General features: G+C 47.7%; 2 protein-coding genes across 5 annotated transcripts in view; one reads left to right on the top strand and one right to left on the bottom strand.

The window, feature by feature from the left end:
• HDLBP (high density lipoprotein binding protein) overlaps positions 1-13,144 on the bottom strand; it is a 71,990-nt gene extending 58,846 nt beyond the window's left edge. The window contains exon 1 of the mRNA XM_060624393.2: positions 13,011-13,144. The gene's annotated coding sequence lies outside the window, so the exon portion shown is untranslated. The remainder of the gene's footprint in view (positions 1-13,010) is intronic.
• SEPTIN2 (septin 2) overlaps positions 12,797-16,829 on the top strand; it is a 34,939-nt gene continuing 30,906 nt past the window's right edge. Inside the window, exon 1 of one of the 4 annotated variants that reach the window (XM_060624397.3) lies at positions 12,797-13,050. Coding sequence is in view for 1 of the 4 variants with exons in the window: in XM_060624395.2 (XP_060480378.1) it covers positions 14,067-14,072 (6 nt within the window). In the remaining 3 variants the exon portion in view is untranslated. Of the gene's footprint in view, positions 13,051-13,337; positions 13,416-13,983; positions 14,073-16,829 lie in introns of those variants that run through there. The other 3 variants (XM_078450629.2, XM_060624396.2, XM_060624395.2) reach the window with 3 other exon arrangements.

Here is a 16,829-nt window from a genome sequence, read left to right as displayed (position 1 = left end):
CCTCGTGGGGGACAGGCAGAGAGAGAGGGAGAGAATCCCAAGCAGGCTCCAACCCACGACCCTGAGAGCATGACCTGAGCCGAAATCAGGAGTCAGATGCTTGACTGAGCCAGTCAGGTGCCCCTAGAACTGCTTCTTAATTTAAAAATAAATAAATAGGGGGGCGCCTGGGTCGCTTGGTCGGTTAAGCGTCCGACTTCGGCTCAGGTCATGATCTCACAGTCTGTGAGTTCGAGCCCCGCGTCGGGCTCTGTGCTGACAGCTCAGAGCCTGGAGCCTGTTTCAGGTTCTGTGTCTCCCTCTCTCTCTGCCCCTCCCCTGTTCATGCTCTGTCTCTGTCTCTCTCTCTCTCAAAAATAGGTGAACGCTAAAAAAAAAAATTAAAAATAAATAAATAAATAAATAAATAAATAAATAGGGGCGCCTGGGTGGCTCAGTCGGTTAAGTGGCCGACTTCGGCTCAGGTCATGATCTCGCAGTCTGTGAGTTCGAGCCCCGCATCGGGCTCTGTGCTGACGGCTCAGAGCCTGCAGCCTGTTTCAGATTCTGTGTCTCCCTCTCTCTGACCCTCCCCCATTCATGCTCTGTCTCTCTCTGTCTCAAAAATAAATAAACGTTAAAAAAATTTTTTTGTTAAATAAATAAATGACTGATCTTCGAAATAAACAAATGACACTGATCCTTCAAATTCAAAGTTGATTACATGTTTATTTGTTGGGCTTGGTGTGTATCTCACTCATCTTCTATGTAGCACAACAAAGTTTTATCTCCATCTTACTAACCTCCGTTATACGTCATCTTCTCGAAGTTCATAAACACAGATTTTCAAACCATCACAAAGTGTCAAGGAAGCTGCTGACAGCACAGCCTGAGACATGCACAGCTGCTCATCCCGGACGACAGCAAGGTCAGCATGGGTCCCACACCAGCCCCCCGACAGAAGGCAGGAGCCCCTCGGTGCTCCTCAAGCTTTTCAGACACCACATGCACAAGGGAAATGCACAGAACGCCCCATCTGAGCTCGCACTGGGAACCCCAACAACAGACCCAGAGACATCAGCAGATGGGGTGAGCCACGTCACGTAAAAGGAGCACTGCCCACGGCGGGGTGAGGAGAGCGACCATGTCATTTAGCCATGGCTTACAAGAGAGGAAAGCACACACACAACCCTACCACTTCAGGACCAGTGAGGAGAGAAGACAGACGAAAAGTACGTTTTGGAATTAAAATATTCTTACCAAGGGGCACCTGGGTGGCTCAGTCGGTTAAGCGTCAGACTCTTCATTTAGGCTTGGGTCATGATCTCACGGTTTGTGAGTTGGTTTGGGAGTTCGTTGGGCTCTGCACTGCCAGTGCAGAGCATGCTTGGGATTCTCTCTCTCCACCCCTACCCCGCTCACGCAGGCGCATGCGCTCTCTCTCGTTCACTCTCTCAAAATAAATAAATAAACATGAAAAAAATAAAAAATAAAATTCTTACCAAATAAGGGCTAACCAGGCTACAGCCTTCAATAAAGCCACATGCCCGGATGATAGCAGACAATCACTATACAAGTCAACTCCAGTGACCTCAGATGGAAGGGAAAGACCCACAGACCACACTGAATCCTTCACATGCATTTCCTCCTTGGGGATTTAGTCCTAAAACTACCAGCACAACCTGAAACCAACAAGACTGCATTGGAAAGAAATGGAAAGGCTGGAGGTTTACACACACAGTCTCCGGCTCAGCAGCATCTCCAGCATGAAGCATACCCGAAACCCCAACCACCCAAGAACAAGGTGAGGCTGACCTAGCAAAGGCCACATGTCTTTCACGGATCAAAGGCTCCTACCCACGCTTCTACAAATTGACTGCTGACTCTCCCCGAGCAACACCATCTTTTTCTCTCTGTTTGCCCAATCTTTCAGAAAAGAATCGCCCCTACCGATCTCAAGGGGACATGGTGATCATCTTCAGCACCTGTATAAACTAAGGAGGGGCCCCGAAAGCCCCGAGCGCGACGGGTCCCTCTGGCTGCAGCTGGCTCTTGTCTGCACGTCCCAGACGCTGCTGCGCTGAGCACGGGGAGCCAAGGGGCCCCGCGCACAGGCAGCCTGGCAGCACTGCTGAGCTCACTGGCGGGCGACAAAGGCAACACAGAACTTTGGTCTCATGGGCTGGCGAGTCAGTGCCGAGCATAAGCAAGTGTATCAAAATAGAAGCCTTGTTTCAAAAGAAAAAAACTGTATTCTTAAAATTGATCTCACAAACACTGCTTTAAGCTGGTACTTCAGGACCACCTAGCTAATATTCTATTTACCAGAAAAAGTCAAAACAGCACATATAATTCAGCAATTCCATTTGAAAGGTAGTTCTAAATGAGCTAAGTAGCAATAAAATCAGAAAGCACACCACACCAGAGTGTAGAGCAGCACATACTTGTGATTTTGTGCACAACAGCTGGCAAGTGCCCGGAGCCCACACTTGTCCTCACCGGATGCCCGATGTCCAGGAGTCAGTACACTGTCTCCACCAGGAAGAACACAGAGACAAAAGTGAGCGTCAAGTCCCAAGCAGACACGCTCCAGCCCCTTCTCTAAGTCATGGGCACCATCAATAACATGGTTCACAACTGTCAGAATGGCACAACAGAAAGGTGGAAAGGTTCACGCAGGGCTAGCTTTTCCTCTTATGTTATTTTTTAATTATAAAACTAAAGAAAGTTAAACAGAGGGCCACAAGTTTTCAACCCTAGATAATAAGGAACCAGAAACCACACATCTGACACTGAGGGGTCGGCCCTGGGAAACGAGAACACTTCTCAGCAAGTCACTCACCTCAACCAGATCTTAAAAACAGCAACAACAACAAAAAAATGCCAAATACCTGACCCCCTTTCCGAAATGATTTCTTCTAGCTCTCTCCGTCTGGTGTTGTTCCTTTTCCTTCCTACCTTTACTTGTTCCGAGAGGTCTGGTCCTTTCAGGGTGTCGTCTCTAGCCTAGCCACTTCCCCTAAGGCTGTTTGTGGAGGCCAGCTCTCTCTGGAGCCTCCAGATGCAAACCTCCTGGGAGGCCGGGCACGGTTGCCACGCAGGTAGCTGCCATCAAGGCACCTGCACGCAGGCTGCTCCCCCTCTCCCAGGAACCATACGCACCCAGAGGCTTGCAGGGTGCCTCAGAACCAGGGATTAGAGGAACTCGGCCCCCTCGATGGAGTCACTGGCCCACAGCGCCTTCCCTCCCAGCCCCATTTACTGAACTGCAGCCACACAGGCCCAGTGACGCACAAAGGCCTGACACACCATACCACCAGCAAGTTCCCACAGCAGAACCTCCCTTGAAGGGCAAAACCATTTCCACAACACTTTCTGCGTGTGGCAAACGACAATACTTGCTAAATGCACCTGGCTCAAGTTATCTCCCCTCTCCAGAAAGAAACCAAAAGTAGCACTGGTCCAGCCTGCACTGTATCTAGAAGCTTTAAGCACTGCCATCATCAACCTTGCTGGTTGATGGCGTGTCCTGCTCCTGAGTGGGGGGAGAGAGCTGAGCAGTGTTCACAGGGTCCCCTCTCACCCAACACAGCAAGGCCAGGAATTACTGCTCTGCTTCATAAATGTGGTCCCCAGCGCCATCCACATGCCCAAGGTGAGATGCTAGAAGGTTCGCACAAAGAAATGAATGCTGATAAAGACACAGTCTAGAAGACGAGCACAAGGAGACAGCTTTACGCCAGAACACCAGGCCAAGCAGCAGCTGGCCCCTAAACGGTGTGCTACACGGAGAAGGCACATGCTCTGAATGCTCTTGGATCACAACAGTTTGTTAATCCGAGCACATCCAAACCTCAGGAAAAAGTTACTCCACGGTCGGCTGAGGCCACAAATTCAACAGCAGCTTGAAGAACACAAGAGCAACGCATTGGGACCTGGCCTTTAGACTGGCTTATTGCTCTGTCCAGTGTACCCCTGAGTCTAGAAAGCTATTCTGGAATTCAGCAGCCCACTGTAATTCACCAAAAGTTAGCAAAAGACAAGTGTTCAGCATATTCCCATTTTAGTAATCAACGCTGTCCTGCCTATTCATTCCCTCACGGCACACACAGGTTATCTGCCACAACCCCGTTACTCTGCTGTGTCACAGGGATCCAAAACAAGCAAAAGCCTACCGATGGCTTATCCTATAATGCAGACAGGGACGGGGCAGGTAAAACCAAGAGAGGACTTACTCCACGAGGCCTGCACATCCACCAGATGATGTCAGGGAGCCGGTGGTGCTGGGTTGCTGTAACAGGATGGAAACACCAGTCCAGAAGGAGTTCAGAGAAGAAAGCGGATCCCGTACAGCGGCCACAGATGGACGGACAGCAGCTGTCTACAGGTTACCGCAGAGATGGGCCCTGCACGACTGCGCACTCTAGGAGTGGAACTTCCATTTCCCTCCACCTCCTTACCTGAAACTTGCTGATGGATATGTACTTGGTGAAAAATTAATCTTTGATGATTGAACCAAGGAAAGAGATTCAAAAGTCTAAGGGGTGCAAGACAATTTTAGTATTTATTTCAGAGTAGACCATCTATCTTGCTGCAAAGGCTTGGACGGCCCCACTCCTGGGCTAGTAAAGAGTGTGTGGATAGGATACTGCCTTCTCCACCCCAAGCTTTGGAGTAGCCCTAGAGACAGCAAGGAAACACCAGATAAACAGGTCAAGGCTGAATGTTTCCATGTGTCAAACGTCTAAAACTGGCGTCAAAGACAAGGACGGAACAATTACGGATCTTGACTGGGCCCTGTCTCCATTCCTGTAAAAAGGAGCTGCTCTCAATGGTGGTATCACTGTGAGGACTGAGTCAGCCCATACGTAGTGCTCCACCAGAGTGCACACAATAGGCTCCGTGAGGACGGTCTATTACCACCACCCTCCTGGAGATCTGTGATGTGGGGGCTCCAACAGTACGGGCAACGCGGCCCTAAACCAGCCACTCGTGCAAGGAGCTCTGCCCAGGCAGCCTCCACTCTTAACTGGAAAATGGAGCCTATGACAGCTACAGCCCAGAACCCTTCTAAGGACTCACCCTGCAAAGCAGGCCTTCTCAACCTCAGCCCTGCTGACCTCCTCAATCAGACAATTCTTTGTCACGGGCTGTCCTAGGCACTGTAGGATGCCTAGCACCTCTGGCCTCTAACCACTAGATGCCAGTAGCACCCCTGAGTCATGACAACCAAAAAAGTCTCCAGACACTGCCAGATGTTCTCTGGGGGCCAAAATCACCTGATCGAACCACTGCTGGAAATAAAGGGCATGGGGCCTGTTGCGTAGGAATCAGCAAATAAAAGCTTTACCAGGCAAAGCTTTTCCTATCGCTTGTGCATCCTTGAAATGATCACAGAATGTGCTACACGAGTGACTAACAGCTCCAAGTGCCGTCCTTCCAAACCTGAAAACTGAGTTTCTGACAAACGGAGTTAGTTGATCAAGTGTTCTGTGCTATCAGAAGGGTAATAACAACAAAATCTCAGATTCAGCTTTCTTATCTTTAAAAAGAAGGAGCTAAAGTCCTATAGGTCAAGAAACACCCCGAGTCACAAGGGTGATTAAGAATGGGCCCTAGGGGCACCTGGGTGGCTCAGGTGGTTAGGCGGTTAAGCACCAGACTCTTGGTTTCAGCTCGGGTCATCATCTCAGTTTCACGAGTTCAAGCCCTACGTCTGGCTCTGCGCTGGCAGCACAGAAACTGCTTGGGATTCTGTCTCTCCCTCTCTGCCCCTCTCCTACTTGCTCTCTCAAAATAAGTAAATAAACTTAGGGGCAGCTGGGTGGCTCAGTCGGTTGAGTGTCCGACCTCGGCTCAGGTCATGATCTCATGGTTGGGAGTTCAAACACTGCATCAGGCTCTGTGCTGACAGCTCGGAGCCTGGAGCCTGCTTCAAGTTCTGTGTCCCCCTCTCTCTCTGCTCCTTCCCCAGCTTGTGCTCGCTCTCTCTCTCTCTCTTGAAAATTAAACATTTTTAAAATTTTTTGAAAAATAAACTTAACAAAAAAAAAGAAAAAAAGACTGGGCTCCAAACTGAAGTCCAGGCCTCCTGACTCCTAGTCCGGTGAGGACCACCTCCCTCAGCTTACAAATGTCTCAACACTTTGTCCAGTCTGGCAGAAAGAACAAAGGCCTCACCATCTATACTAACGGACAAGCACTGCTGTTACGTCTCACAAGGTCCACCTTCAGCAATGTCTAAAAATACCAATTCATACAAATAAAAGGAAAACCTGGAAGAGTTTTCAGAAAACACTTATTTGTAAAAAAAAAAAAAAAAATACAGATTGCTGAACGGTACCTGCTAACTAAATACTGGCTTCCTACTCTCCTTGCTCCAGATGAGGCCTGCTATTCCCATAGCAGGTGGGGTCTCTCAGGGTGCAGCTCAGCCTCCTGAGAAACCCCTACACCCATGACAGACCCTGGGATAGGATAGGCAGGGGCCAGAAGGCCACATTAATACTGGTTTTATTACCACTATAGCGAGCCTGCTGCAGTGCTGGTCTACCAAGGAAAAGGACTTTCATCATAAAAAGACTGTAGAACATGGGGGCACCTGGGCGGCTCTGTCAGTTAAGCAATCGACTCTTGACATTGGCTCAAGTCATGATCTCGTGGTCATGGACTGGGCCCCATGTCAGGCTCTGTGCTGAGCGTGGAACCCACTTGGTATTCTCACACTCTCTCTGCCCCTCCCTTGCTCGTGCTTTCTTTCTCACTCTCAAATGAAATAAACATTAAAAAAAATTGTAAAACACAACTACAATAAAACAACATAAAAACTGGCAATTTCTCCTGATTCTTGTCTAAGAAATATCTCCAAAATTGTTTTATCTAAGGGTTTTTCTTGGATATGTAATACATGATTTAAATAAAAATATAATCATAGTATACGCATTGTTTTACCACTTGCTACACTTAATTCCATTTAAAATGCATCATGGCTGTCTTTCCAAATTTTACGTGCAAATTTCCCATTTATTAATAACTGCACGTTGAATGAAAACAGAAATTCTCTACTGATACTGCATGCTTTGTGTATATATCTGATTACAAACACTGCTGGAAAACATATTCTCTGCTCACTAGAGCCAGCAACTCTACACACAGTTAAAATTCACACAAATTCAATTATAAGATTAGAGGGGGGTACATGGATAGTCATTATAGAGGCAAAATTACCCTCCCAATGAGCTAAATTATTTATACCCCACAACACCTGAGTACACATGCCCCCCTCACACTTGATAACTAAAATGGTCATGTTTACTTCTTCCAACTTCTAGGTGAAATATGCATTCAATGTCAATTCTCTGACATCAGCAAAACTGAAATCTTTCTTTGCTTCCCGGCCATTTCAATTTCTTGACTGTGAAGACTGACCTTTTTCACCTCTTCTTTTCTGCTAGGGCATTTCAGCACACATGTAAGACAAAGGAAAACCCACATGTAGGCTACAAAGGAGTAGTAAAGAACAAAAGAATTACAAATGTAAATGAAATTCATGTTGTAAGCTAAAAGTAACATTGCTGATGGACACCCAGCAGCAGGAAGGAAGAAAAATGATCAGAAAATACTATTAAAAAGGGCTTTTTTTTTTTTTTTTTTTTTTTTGCCTTTCACACCCTGGTCAAAGGCTGTGATTTTCCCCTGGAAAGGGAACTAGAATCTTTGGAATGGGGCTACCCGTTACAATGGCGGGTGAGGCACCATTCTGAAGACACAGAAGTTAAGTTCATCTGTAGTTACTGCAAAGATTGTAGTCTTCTCCCAAACTTGGCCCCCTGGACACAGGCAAGAGGCAGGAAGGTATTTTTGTGGAAAATCTGGAGAGACAGAAGGAAGCTGACAGAGTGCTGTAAGGAAATGGCCCAGCCAGTGCCTCTGCAGTGAATGCCACAGCTGGCAAACCCCACCTACTGCCACATGAGCACAGGGAAAATATCACCAGATACCACAGAAAGGCTTTGATACGAAAGCCAAAACCTCAAACAAAAAGTAGCCTGAAGTAAACTGTGACTTCGGCAAAAGAAAACCTTAACTCAGAAATGTCCTCAGAGAGATAAGGGGAGGCACAACAGCTATGAAACAAAACCAGGGTGTCAGAAGACACAGCGAGTAAGAGAACATTCCTAGAGAAATAAAGTGAGTACTCAACAGCATGTTCAGAATAAAGCTGAGAATATATTCCAGAAAGAAGGTGGACAACCTGAGCAAAACCAGAGTGTCAGTCCAGAAGGTACAATAGTCTAATTCTACAGAGAGAAAGTGAATGGGAACAAATCAAAGCAATAAATCAAGAAAAATGCCCAGAGTTAAAGAACAGGAGTTTCCAAATAAAGGAACCTAAAGTAAGGCAAGACGTTAGATGAAAACTGACTCCAAGGGACATTGCTGCACTGGGTGTTTTGAACTTCAGAGAGAAAATCCACTAAGCTTCAGAGAAGAAATAGCCACACATGAAGACCGAGGAATCAGAATGGCTGAAGCCTTCAGTAATAACCCTGGAAGTTAGAAGATGGAGCAAAATGGTGTCCAACTCTCACTCAGATACATGGGTAGAAGTAAAGCACTTTTCAAACACACGTGTTCTCAAAACATTCTCTCTCATGCGTCTGTTCCCAGACAACTTCTTGAGGAAGTGCTTCATCAAAATGAGAGAGTGGTAAGTCAAGAGAGATGGAGACATGGGTTCCAGGAAACCAAGGACCCAACGCAAGTGGGTGGTGAGATCTTCAGGAAGATCCCAGCAGATGGGAGCCTGGGGGAGATTTATTCAAAAGGAGATTAATGAAATATTGAATTTCACCAGATAAAAAAAGACTCCATTCTTTCTCTTTTTTTAAAATTTTTTAACATTTATTTATTTTTGAGACAGAGCTTGAGAGGGGGAGGGGCAGAGAGAGAGAGGGAGACACAGAATGCAAAGCAGGCTCCAGGCTCTGAGCTGTCAGCACAGAGCCCGAGGTGGGGCTCGAACTTGTGAACCATGAGATGATGACCTGAGCCGAAGTCAGCCACTTAACTAACTGAGCCCCCCAGGAGCCCCCCAAAAGACTCCACTTCTTGAAAGAAATTTAGACAACTGTTGAATTTGGGATTAAATTTTAATGAGAAACATACAGAAAACTAAACACACAAAAAACAAGACTCACAAGAACTTCAGGGAAAACAAAACCTGATCCAGGAAAGGAAAAGCAACCCCATCACACCAGTTGCCTAGCTGTGAATGGCACTATGCGGTAAAAACTCGCACACTAAATACTGGTCTAACCAAACTAAAGGTGCATGTGCTTTAGGCAGCCGTGTATTTACACAGAGAAGGCAGAGCAGTGAAAGAAAGCTAGAAACTTCATATCCATTGAGTCAAGTAAGGAGACAAGGTGTGCAACAGGAGAGAAAAGAGCAATAATTGAGCAGGCGAACACGTGCTGTTTAGAGTCAGAGCCAAAGACCAAAGAAACCCACCAAGAGATGGACGTGTATGCTCTGCAGGAGAGGAGACACGACTGGGGAAGGAGATTCATAGTGTCTTCGTACAAGCCTTTCTACGTTTATTTCTCCTTCTTTTTTTTTTTTTTTTTAACACTTATTTACTTTGGGGAGAGCAGGGGAGGGGCAGAGATGGGGGACAGAGGGTCCAAAGGAGGCTCTGTGCTGACAGGCTGACAGCAGTGAGCCCAATGTGGGGCTTGAACTCACCAACTGCGGGATGATGACCTGGGCTGAAGTCAGACACTCAACCAACTGAGCCACCCAGGGGCCCTATTTCTCCTTCTTGAAACTACTTGAAGGTATAACCTTGATTGAAATAAATTCATTTTTAACTTTAAAATTCATGAATGCCAATAAAAAGTATTAAGGCAGAGTATACACAATGTATTGTTAGCAAATTAATGGCAAGCATCAAAATGACTAACACAACATGATGCCCAGACATGTCTGGAACAACACGTCTGGCTCGTCTCTAGCAGTATTCGAGGAACTTTAGTATGCCTGGCAGAACAGCCTACTAGGGCCATTGCTTCTAAAATGTCTCTGATTTTAGCACTATAAAACAACAACAAAAACACACAAAAAACAAACTTACTTTAGCCCAAACTAACTTGTGTCATCAATTTTTAAAATATCATACCGATGAAAAGAGTTTGGTTTTCTTGGTTTTCAAATGTGAAATGTTGTGGTGTTTTCATAACTTAGGGGAAAAAGCATTTTGACTCACTGATGCTCTCTGGCTGTTTTTCCACTTGGCCAAAAACTTTTCCACTATACATGCCGGACTTCTTGCTACCATAACGTGGCAACTGAGAACTCAGCTGTGTGCTGTGTTTCTTCCAGGAGCTTGGTTATTTTTTAATAGGAAAGGGATGAGTCTAGCCCTGTGAGATGGATGTATGCTGAATGGGCCTTATCAAATGTAAGTACCACTTGGTACTTCAAAAAATGTGTTCTCTGCTCAAACCCTTTCGGTAAATAAACAAGTTTCAGTTGGGAAGCATTAATGGAGAACCTATCTCATCCACTTGTCACTAAAGCTCATATAAATCATCCAGGTGGACAATGTAACCACTTGAAATCCTGTCCAAGTTACAGTGCCCTAGATTGGGCTGACTGAAGGGCATGAATTCCTTTACAACAGGACCTCGGGCAAGCCCTCTACCACTTGAGATGTTATTAGCAGCATGCCAAATTCTCAACCTCTTGCCCATCTGTGCCACCAGCTATGGCTGTCACGCATCCCCTTGGCATAAGCTAGTCTTCCTATTTAGAACACCTCATCTCGGAAAAACTCTCATCCCCTAAACCCAGTTCAAGAACCACATTCTTTGTAAAAACTTTCCAACAGTAACTACCGCCTCCTCCTTCACATCTCTGTATCTTGTATGTATTTCTACTACTGCACTTAAAACTCTGTAACCTAGTTACTTTACAAGTGAATCCCCCATACTTGACCATAAGCTGCTTAAGGAAAAGAAAAAAAAAGTCTATATCCTCTTTATCTTTATGACCCTAGAACACTTAGAAGTATCTGGCACACAATTCCCAATAAATGCTTTTGATTTGAACTGCTGAAGAAGTGAAGTCATGAGGCCGAACCAGTAGCCCTAAACAAGAAAAACAAAGGAAAAGAAACACATAAAACTCGATGACCCAAGTTCTCCCATCAGGCTGCAGAGAGGCGGAGCTTGGCCAATGAGAAACGGCCCTGTGCAGAGATCCAGCTGGGGTTGGCCCCAGAGGTGCCCAGGGATGTGGGCTGATGGCACCTTAGGAGCGCTCTCCTTAAGCTCACTGTACATTTATCCAAGTGAGGCTAACCTGATTAGAGAAAATCAGGTAAGCCCATCAACAGTGCTTGGCACACAGAAGATCTAATGGAAGTTAGCGTAGGAAAGGAAGTTTAATCCTCACTGTAAATTATTTATCTGGCTTTCGAGTGTTGTCCCTCAAGACTTGAAGGGGTGTGCTCCATTTTTCCCTAGCCTAAAAGTCTCAGGATAGGTTGACGGTTGATGTTGCAGACCCAGAGAACTGGGAGTTCAAGCGATGGAAGCCTTTTTTAACCAAGTATCTTTTCAACTATTTTAAAACACCGCTTCCAAGTACCTTAATATTAAACGTACTTAACAAGGTTAGCTTGGGGGTGCTTATTTTTATCAAAATCGTTAAACTTGAAAACGAGGTTTCATTCAATGTTTCAATACCCCAGGTTTGGCTCCATACATGAACGCTACAGTTATTCTGTAGGAGAGCACTACCAGCTGCTTCAGACAAAAATCCTACTTGTGACGTGCCCTGTCGTAACAGGACCTCGAAGGGGCACCTAGGTGGCTCAGTCGGTTAAGCGTCCAACTTCGGCCCGACTCATGATCTCACAGTTCGTGAGTTCAAGCCCCGAGTCAGGCTCTGAGTGCTAACAGCTCGGAACCTGGAGCCTGCTTCAGATTCTGTGTCTCCCTCTCTCACTCTGGCCCTCCCCAGCTCATGCTCGCACTCCGTCTCTGTCAAAAAATAAGTAAACTTAAAAAAAAAAAAAAAAAGTTAACAGGGCCTTGAAACCAAACTCAAAACTGAAGGACAAGTCACCCTGTTCCTGGACATTCCACTCACCTACATCCCCGCAGAGGTTTCATCTGATCATAAATATTGTTTTGTAAACAATACACGGGGAGGTTTTCTCTTTGGATGCACACGGCGTGCAAACCCTCCTACAAAGTCTGACTCTCTCATTTTCCGAGTCGATGGTAGAGAACACTTAGCAAGTGCCTAACATGCCCTGTCGGTATCCCCCAGCGTCCCCAACACTGTGCCGTAGCCCATCAGAGTCTCAGCAACTGAGTTTGCGTTCGGTCGGGGTCTTGAAGAAAGGCGCCCTGTGCGAAGGCATTTGGGTCCGACAGCTGTGGGCCTGCAGGCCGCCGACGGGGAGAAAGGACACCCGGGCCGACGCGGCCCAGGCCGGGCGGGTCGCCCTCCCGTCCCCGAGCCGCGTGGCCGCAGTGGGCTTGGGGACGCGCCCCAGGTCTCACCTCGCGACCAGACAAGTAGACCGCGAGGGGCCGTGCCCGCCCCTCCCTCCCCCGGGGCGCAGGCCCCAGCTCGGGCGCACGAAGGCCACGTCCCCGGGGACGGGCACCCAACTCGATGGTCCGCTCACAGGCCCGCCGGCCCACGTGACCCGCAGCAGCCAATGGAGGCGAGGCCCCGGCACCACCGAGACGACGGCGGCCCGGGGCTAGACCAGCCCCACTCGGCCGCTCTCAGTATCCTCCGCTGTCCCGCTCTGGTGCTCCCAGCTCGGTGCTGCCGCCATCTTCCCGGAGGAGAGGGCCAGAGGCGAAGGCTCCCGCCCCGTGGTCGCTCCGCAGTCTTACTGTGACCTGCCCTATCCCCGTCCGCCTCTCTTCTCAGCAGCCACTTAGCTCCTTGTAAAGAGATGCCCTTCACCCCACTCTAGGTACTCACAAGGCAAAGACTCACATTACCTCTTCCACTTTATCAGCGTAAGGAAACCAAGCTCATAAGGTAGGAACTGTGGCGAAACAGGGACAAGCCGCCATCTTGGTAAAGGAGAAGAGGCTACGCTTGACCTCCCCCCCCCACCCCCAGCCTCTATATGGCCAACCGCCGTGGGAGGGGCACGGCGCCTGCGCAGAGGCGGAAAACGCGGATGGGCCTGCGCCTGCGCACTCGGAAGCCGGCGAGTGGGGGTGGGGCGGGAGGCCAGGTCGCGCCAGGGCGAGGACAGCGTTGACAAGGGAGCAGGGAGCGGGTCGGCGTGATGACGCCATCCGCGCACGGGGCGGGGAAGGGCGGGGCGCGGGCGGACGTCGGGCACTGGGCGGGTCCGCGGCGCGGTCGGTCTACTGCTGTTCTTTGGATTCTCCGCGGTGAGTGTCTTGCCGTGGGTTCCGCGGTCGCAGGGGCGTGAGCTGTGGGCCGATGCAGAAGCGGTGGGGGTCCGCTCGGGGCGGCGGTCGACCGGCTCCGGGGGCGGCTCGGGCGGGGCGGCTTTTTGGGTGTGGGGGAGGGGCGGCAGGATCGGTGTGCCTGACTCTCCTCGACGCTCCCGGACTTTCCGCGAGCCCTCCCCGCCCCTTCCTCAGCTTCCCCGGTTCTCCTACTCCTCGGGATCCCGGGCCCTCCCCCACCCTGCCCACCCGGGGTCCCCGGCCCTCCCCCCACCCTGCCCGCCCCGGAGTCCCCGGCCCTCCCTGGCCCTTCTCGGGCCCTCACGGCGGGAGGTGTCCGGAAGAACCCGAGCGACCCCTTGCGCATCCTGTGCAGAGTACGTGGACCACTCTGATAATGGGCCTGGGGCGCTGGCGGTCGTGGTTGGGGAGGGAAAGTCCGGGCTGCGTCCGGTGGGGCGGGTTTTGTCGGGCGGCTCTCCCGTTGTCCTCCCCGCCATCCTCTAGCCGAGAGTAAGCCTCAACAAGTCCTCGTTGTCTTGTTAAGTTTCCAGGCTCTTCCTGGCCGCCGATTAGAGCTGGGGCGAGGAGGAGGAGGTCCCGGCCCTGTGCACAGCCAAATCCGGAAGGATGGAGGTGGGGAGGGGCCGCCATTCCCACGAAAGCCCGGGATGTGGCGACCTGTGGCTACCGTTGCTCTCAGTAAAAGCTCAGCTGGGATGGCCGCAGGAGCCACAAGACCTGGCCACCTTTTTACCTTTCTGGACCCATTTTTATCAGCACCAGCCCCACCTTCTCTGTCCTCCCCCTTCCACAGGCGCCTGACCCAGCGCCTTGAACTTTCCGTTCAAACTGTTGGGTCTTTGTCACCTTTGTTCTTGGCCCAAACCCTCCTTTTTGCTTGAAACCCGGTTACCTCCCCACCTTCTGCTCTGTTGTGAGAGATTCGGCCCAGAGTCGATTTCCTCCGGCTGGGTTAGGTTTGCGCCTGGAATCAGCCTTTATTCTCCGTGGTAGCTTTCTACCGGCTTGTCGGTCTTTTGAGGGGCAGGAGATGTGTGAGTCTTGTCACCCTCACCCGTTGTCCAGCACGATGACCAGCACATAGTGAGTTCTCAAGTATTTCTTGAACGACTCAAATCATAATATCTCAAAATAAGTCTGATGTTCTAAAATAGTCTTGCCGGCTTAGTGATACGCGATAGCGTAGGGGTCCCGAAAGCTGTTTCCCGGTGCTTGTAATTTGAGGTCCCGTTGTTTTCGGTTTTGGTGGCTCCCACTCGGACTTTCTTTGTACCACCCGGTACCCTGACTCACAATGTGCGCTGCTCCGTCAGGTCTTGGCAACATATGGCTGTGAAGGTGATCCCGATGTTTTTTCCTGTTTTCAACTTCCATCTCTCACCTGACACAGAAGCCCAGTGTAAAGAACAAGGGCTTCTCAATCAGGTCGTATTTGCATTCTGACTGCTTTTGAGCTAGCAGGGTGACCCAGGGAAATGGCGAGGGAAGGAAGGACCACCCTCTGTTGTCATTCCTAAGTGCGATTCAGGTCTTTTTAAATTTCAAAAGCAGAAAATGCTTTAAAATTGTTTTTAAAATTTTTCCCCCACAGAGATGGGAACATCATAACTCATTTGGCAGTGGAATTGGGTTGAAGCCATTTTATATTCTGTATTTGTACCACTTTATGCTAACGGTCATATATGCCACTATAGAAAATACGTTTGATTGTGGAATGTGCTGCCCTGGTGGCCGTTGGGGATGTTGTGTTGTATACTATACAAGTACCTTCCTCCAATCCAAAGAATCTGAATGCCGAACATTCCAAGAGTTCTGGGTACGAGATTATGGATATTTGGAGTCCTATACTGCAGGGTCATTTTGTGGATTGGGGTAATGTATGCAAATATAAGAATAACATGTCTGTGGTTGGCAGTTATGGACAGTCCACTAGTATAAATACCACTAGCAAAAAAAAAAAAATGTACGTTTATTGCCAAGAATCCATTTTTATCCATCTGTTTTTCATCTTTTGTTTCGGAAAAGTTGATTTGTTCTATGTGAATTGGGATGCGGGTATTGTGAAGCCATGTTCAACAACAACAACAAAAATGTTTATTAAACAATTGCTAGCCTCTAGAATGAGCACAACCTGAAAGAATAAAATTTTCATTTGACCACATTGAGTTTAGGAGAGCCAATGGCCTACACTCAGTGTTTAAATTAATCACAGTGGCTGGCATCCTGTGTTCTGGTTCTTCAAAAGTTCAACATTTCCTCTTTCAATTTTCATTGTACATTACTTAGTTCTAACCTATATTGTTAGAAGATCACAGTGGATTCAAATTATATTTCAGGGAAAAAAAACAATATGGAAGAAATAGGATATGACAAGAAAAACTTGATAAATTAAAGAATTCACAGCCTGTTCCAATAATGGTATTCTCCGTTTCCCAAACTTGTACATCCATGTAGCTCTTACATACCAGGAAACTGATAGGGAACAGTGAAAGTCCCCCTTTTCTCCTATGGGACATCCTCAGTCCTGCTCAACAGGGTGACAAGGTAAGGTGAACACAGGTGGGCTCGAGGTACAGCATCTTCAGGGTGCTTGCTGAATGAAGTTGTTGAGAACCCAGGCTTCAGTGAGGTGAAGCAGGTCTGTGGGAGATCAGGGGAGACCTCTGTGATAGTCGTTTGTGCTACTGGGTCGGTTTGAAATAAGATACATGTGATAGCCTATAAGGCAAGTGCTCACTCTTTTCCACCCTCGGGCACTTATTCTTTGATGTGAACTGAAGCTCATTTTATCCAGTCCTTTAGCGAAAAAGCCGCATTAGAATTCCACGTGGGGTTGGACCACATTTATATACTAATTTGGGAGAAATAGAAATGATTTGATTCACATAGGGTCTGTTTTCTTTTTTCTAAGTTTGTTCTTACGTGTTTGGTTGCTTTTTGTTTTAATTCTGTTGTAAATGGCATTTCTCCCCTGTTTCCATTTCTTTATCTTCATAACTAGAATGGAGAGGAAATTATTTATTTTATATTTGCCTTATATCTAGCTACCTTACTAAATTGTTATTTTAGAATTTTTGGACTATCTATGTTTTCTGTGTAGTCTTATCAGTGAAAAAGGTTGTTTTCTCATTTTGTTGTTTCACTGAATTCTCACTAAACTTGTCAAAGTGTAGTATTCAGTAACCATGGTGAGATTGCAATATGAAGATCTTACTTGGATCTTAAAGGAACAACCAGAAACTGAGACAATCAGAAATAGGAATGCTGATTGGATATTATATTCAAAATTTGTTCATTTTCCTTAATAATATTTGTCATTTTAAAAAGTCCTTATTGTTAGAAATAAGGGATTCATAATCAAGGATGATG

This window comes from Panthera onca, chromosome C1 (assembly GCF_046562875.1).
Source record: "Panthera onca isolate mPanOnc1 chromosome C1, mPanOnc1 haplotype 2, whole genome shotgun sequence".
Classification (NCBI taxonomy): domain Eukaryota; kingdom Metazoa; phylum Chordata; class Mammalia; order Carnivora; family Felidae; genus Panthera; species Panthera onca.
This window is presented reverse-complemented; position numbering and strand designations above follow the sequence as displayed.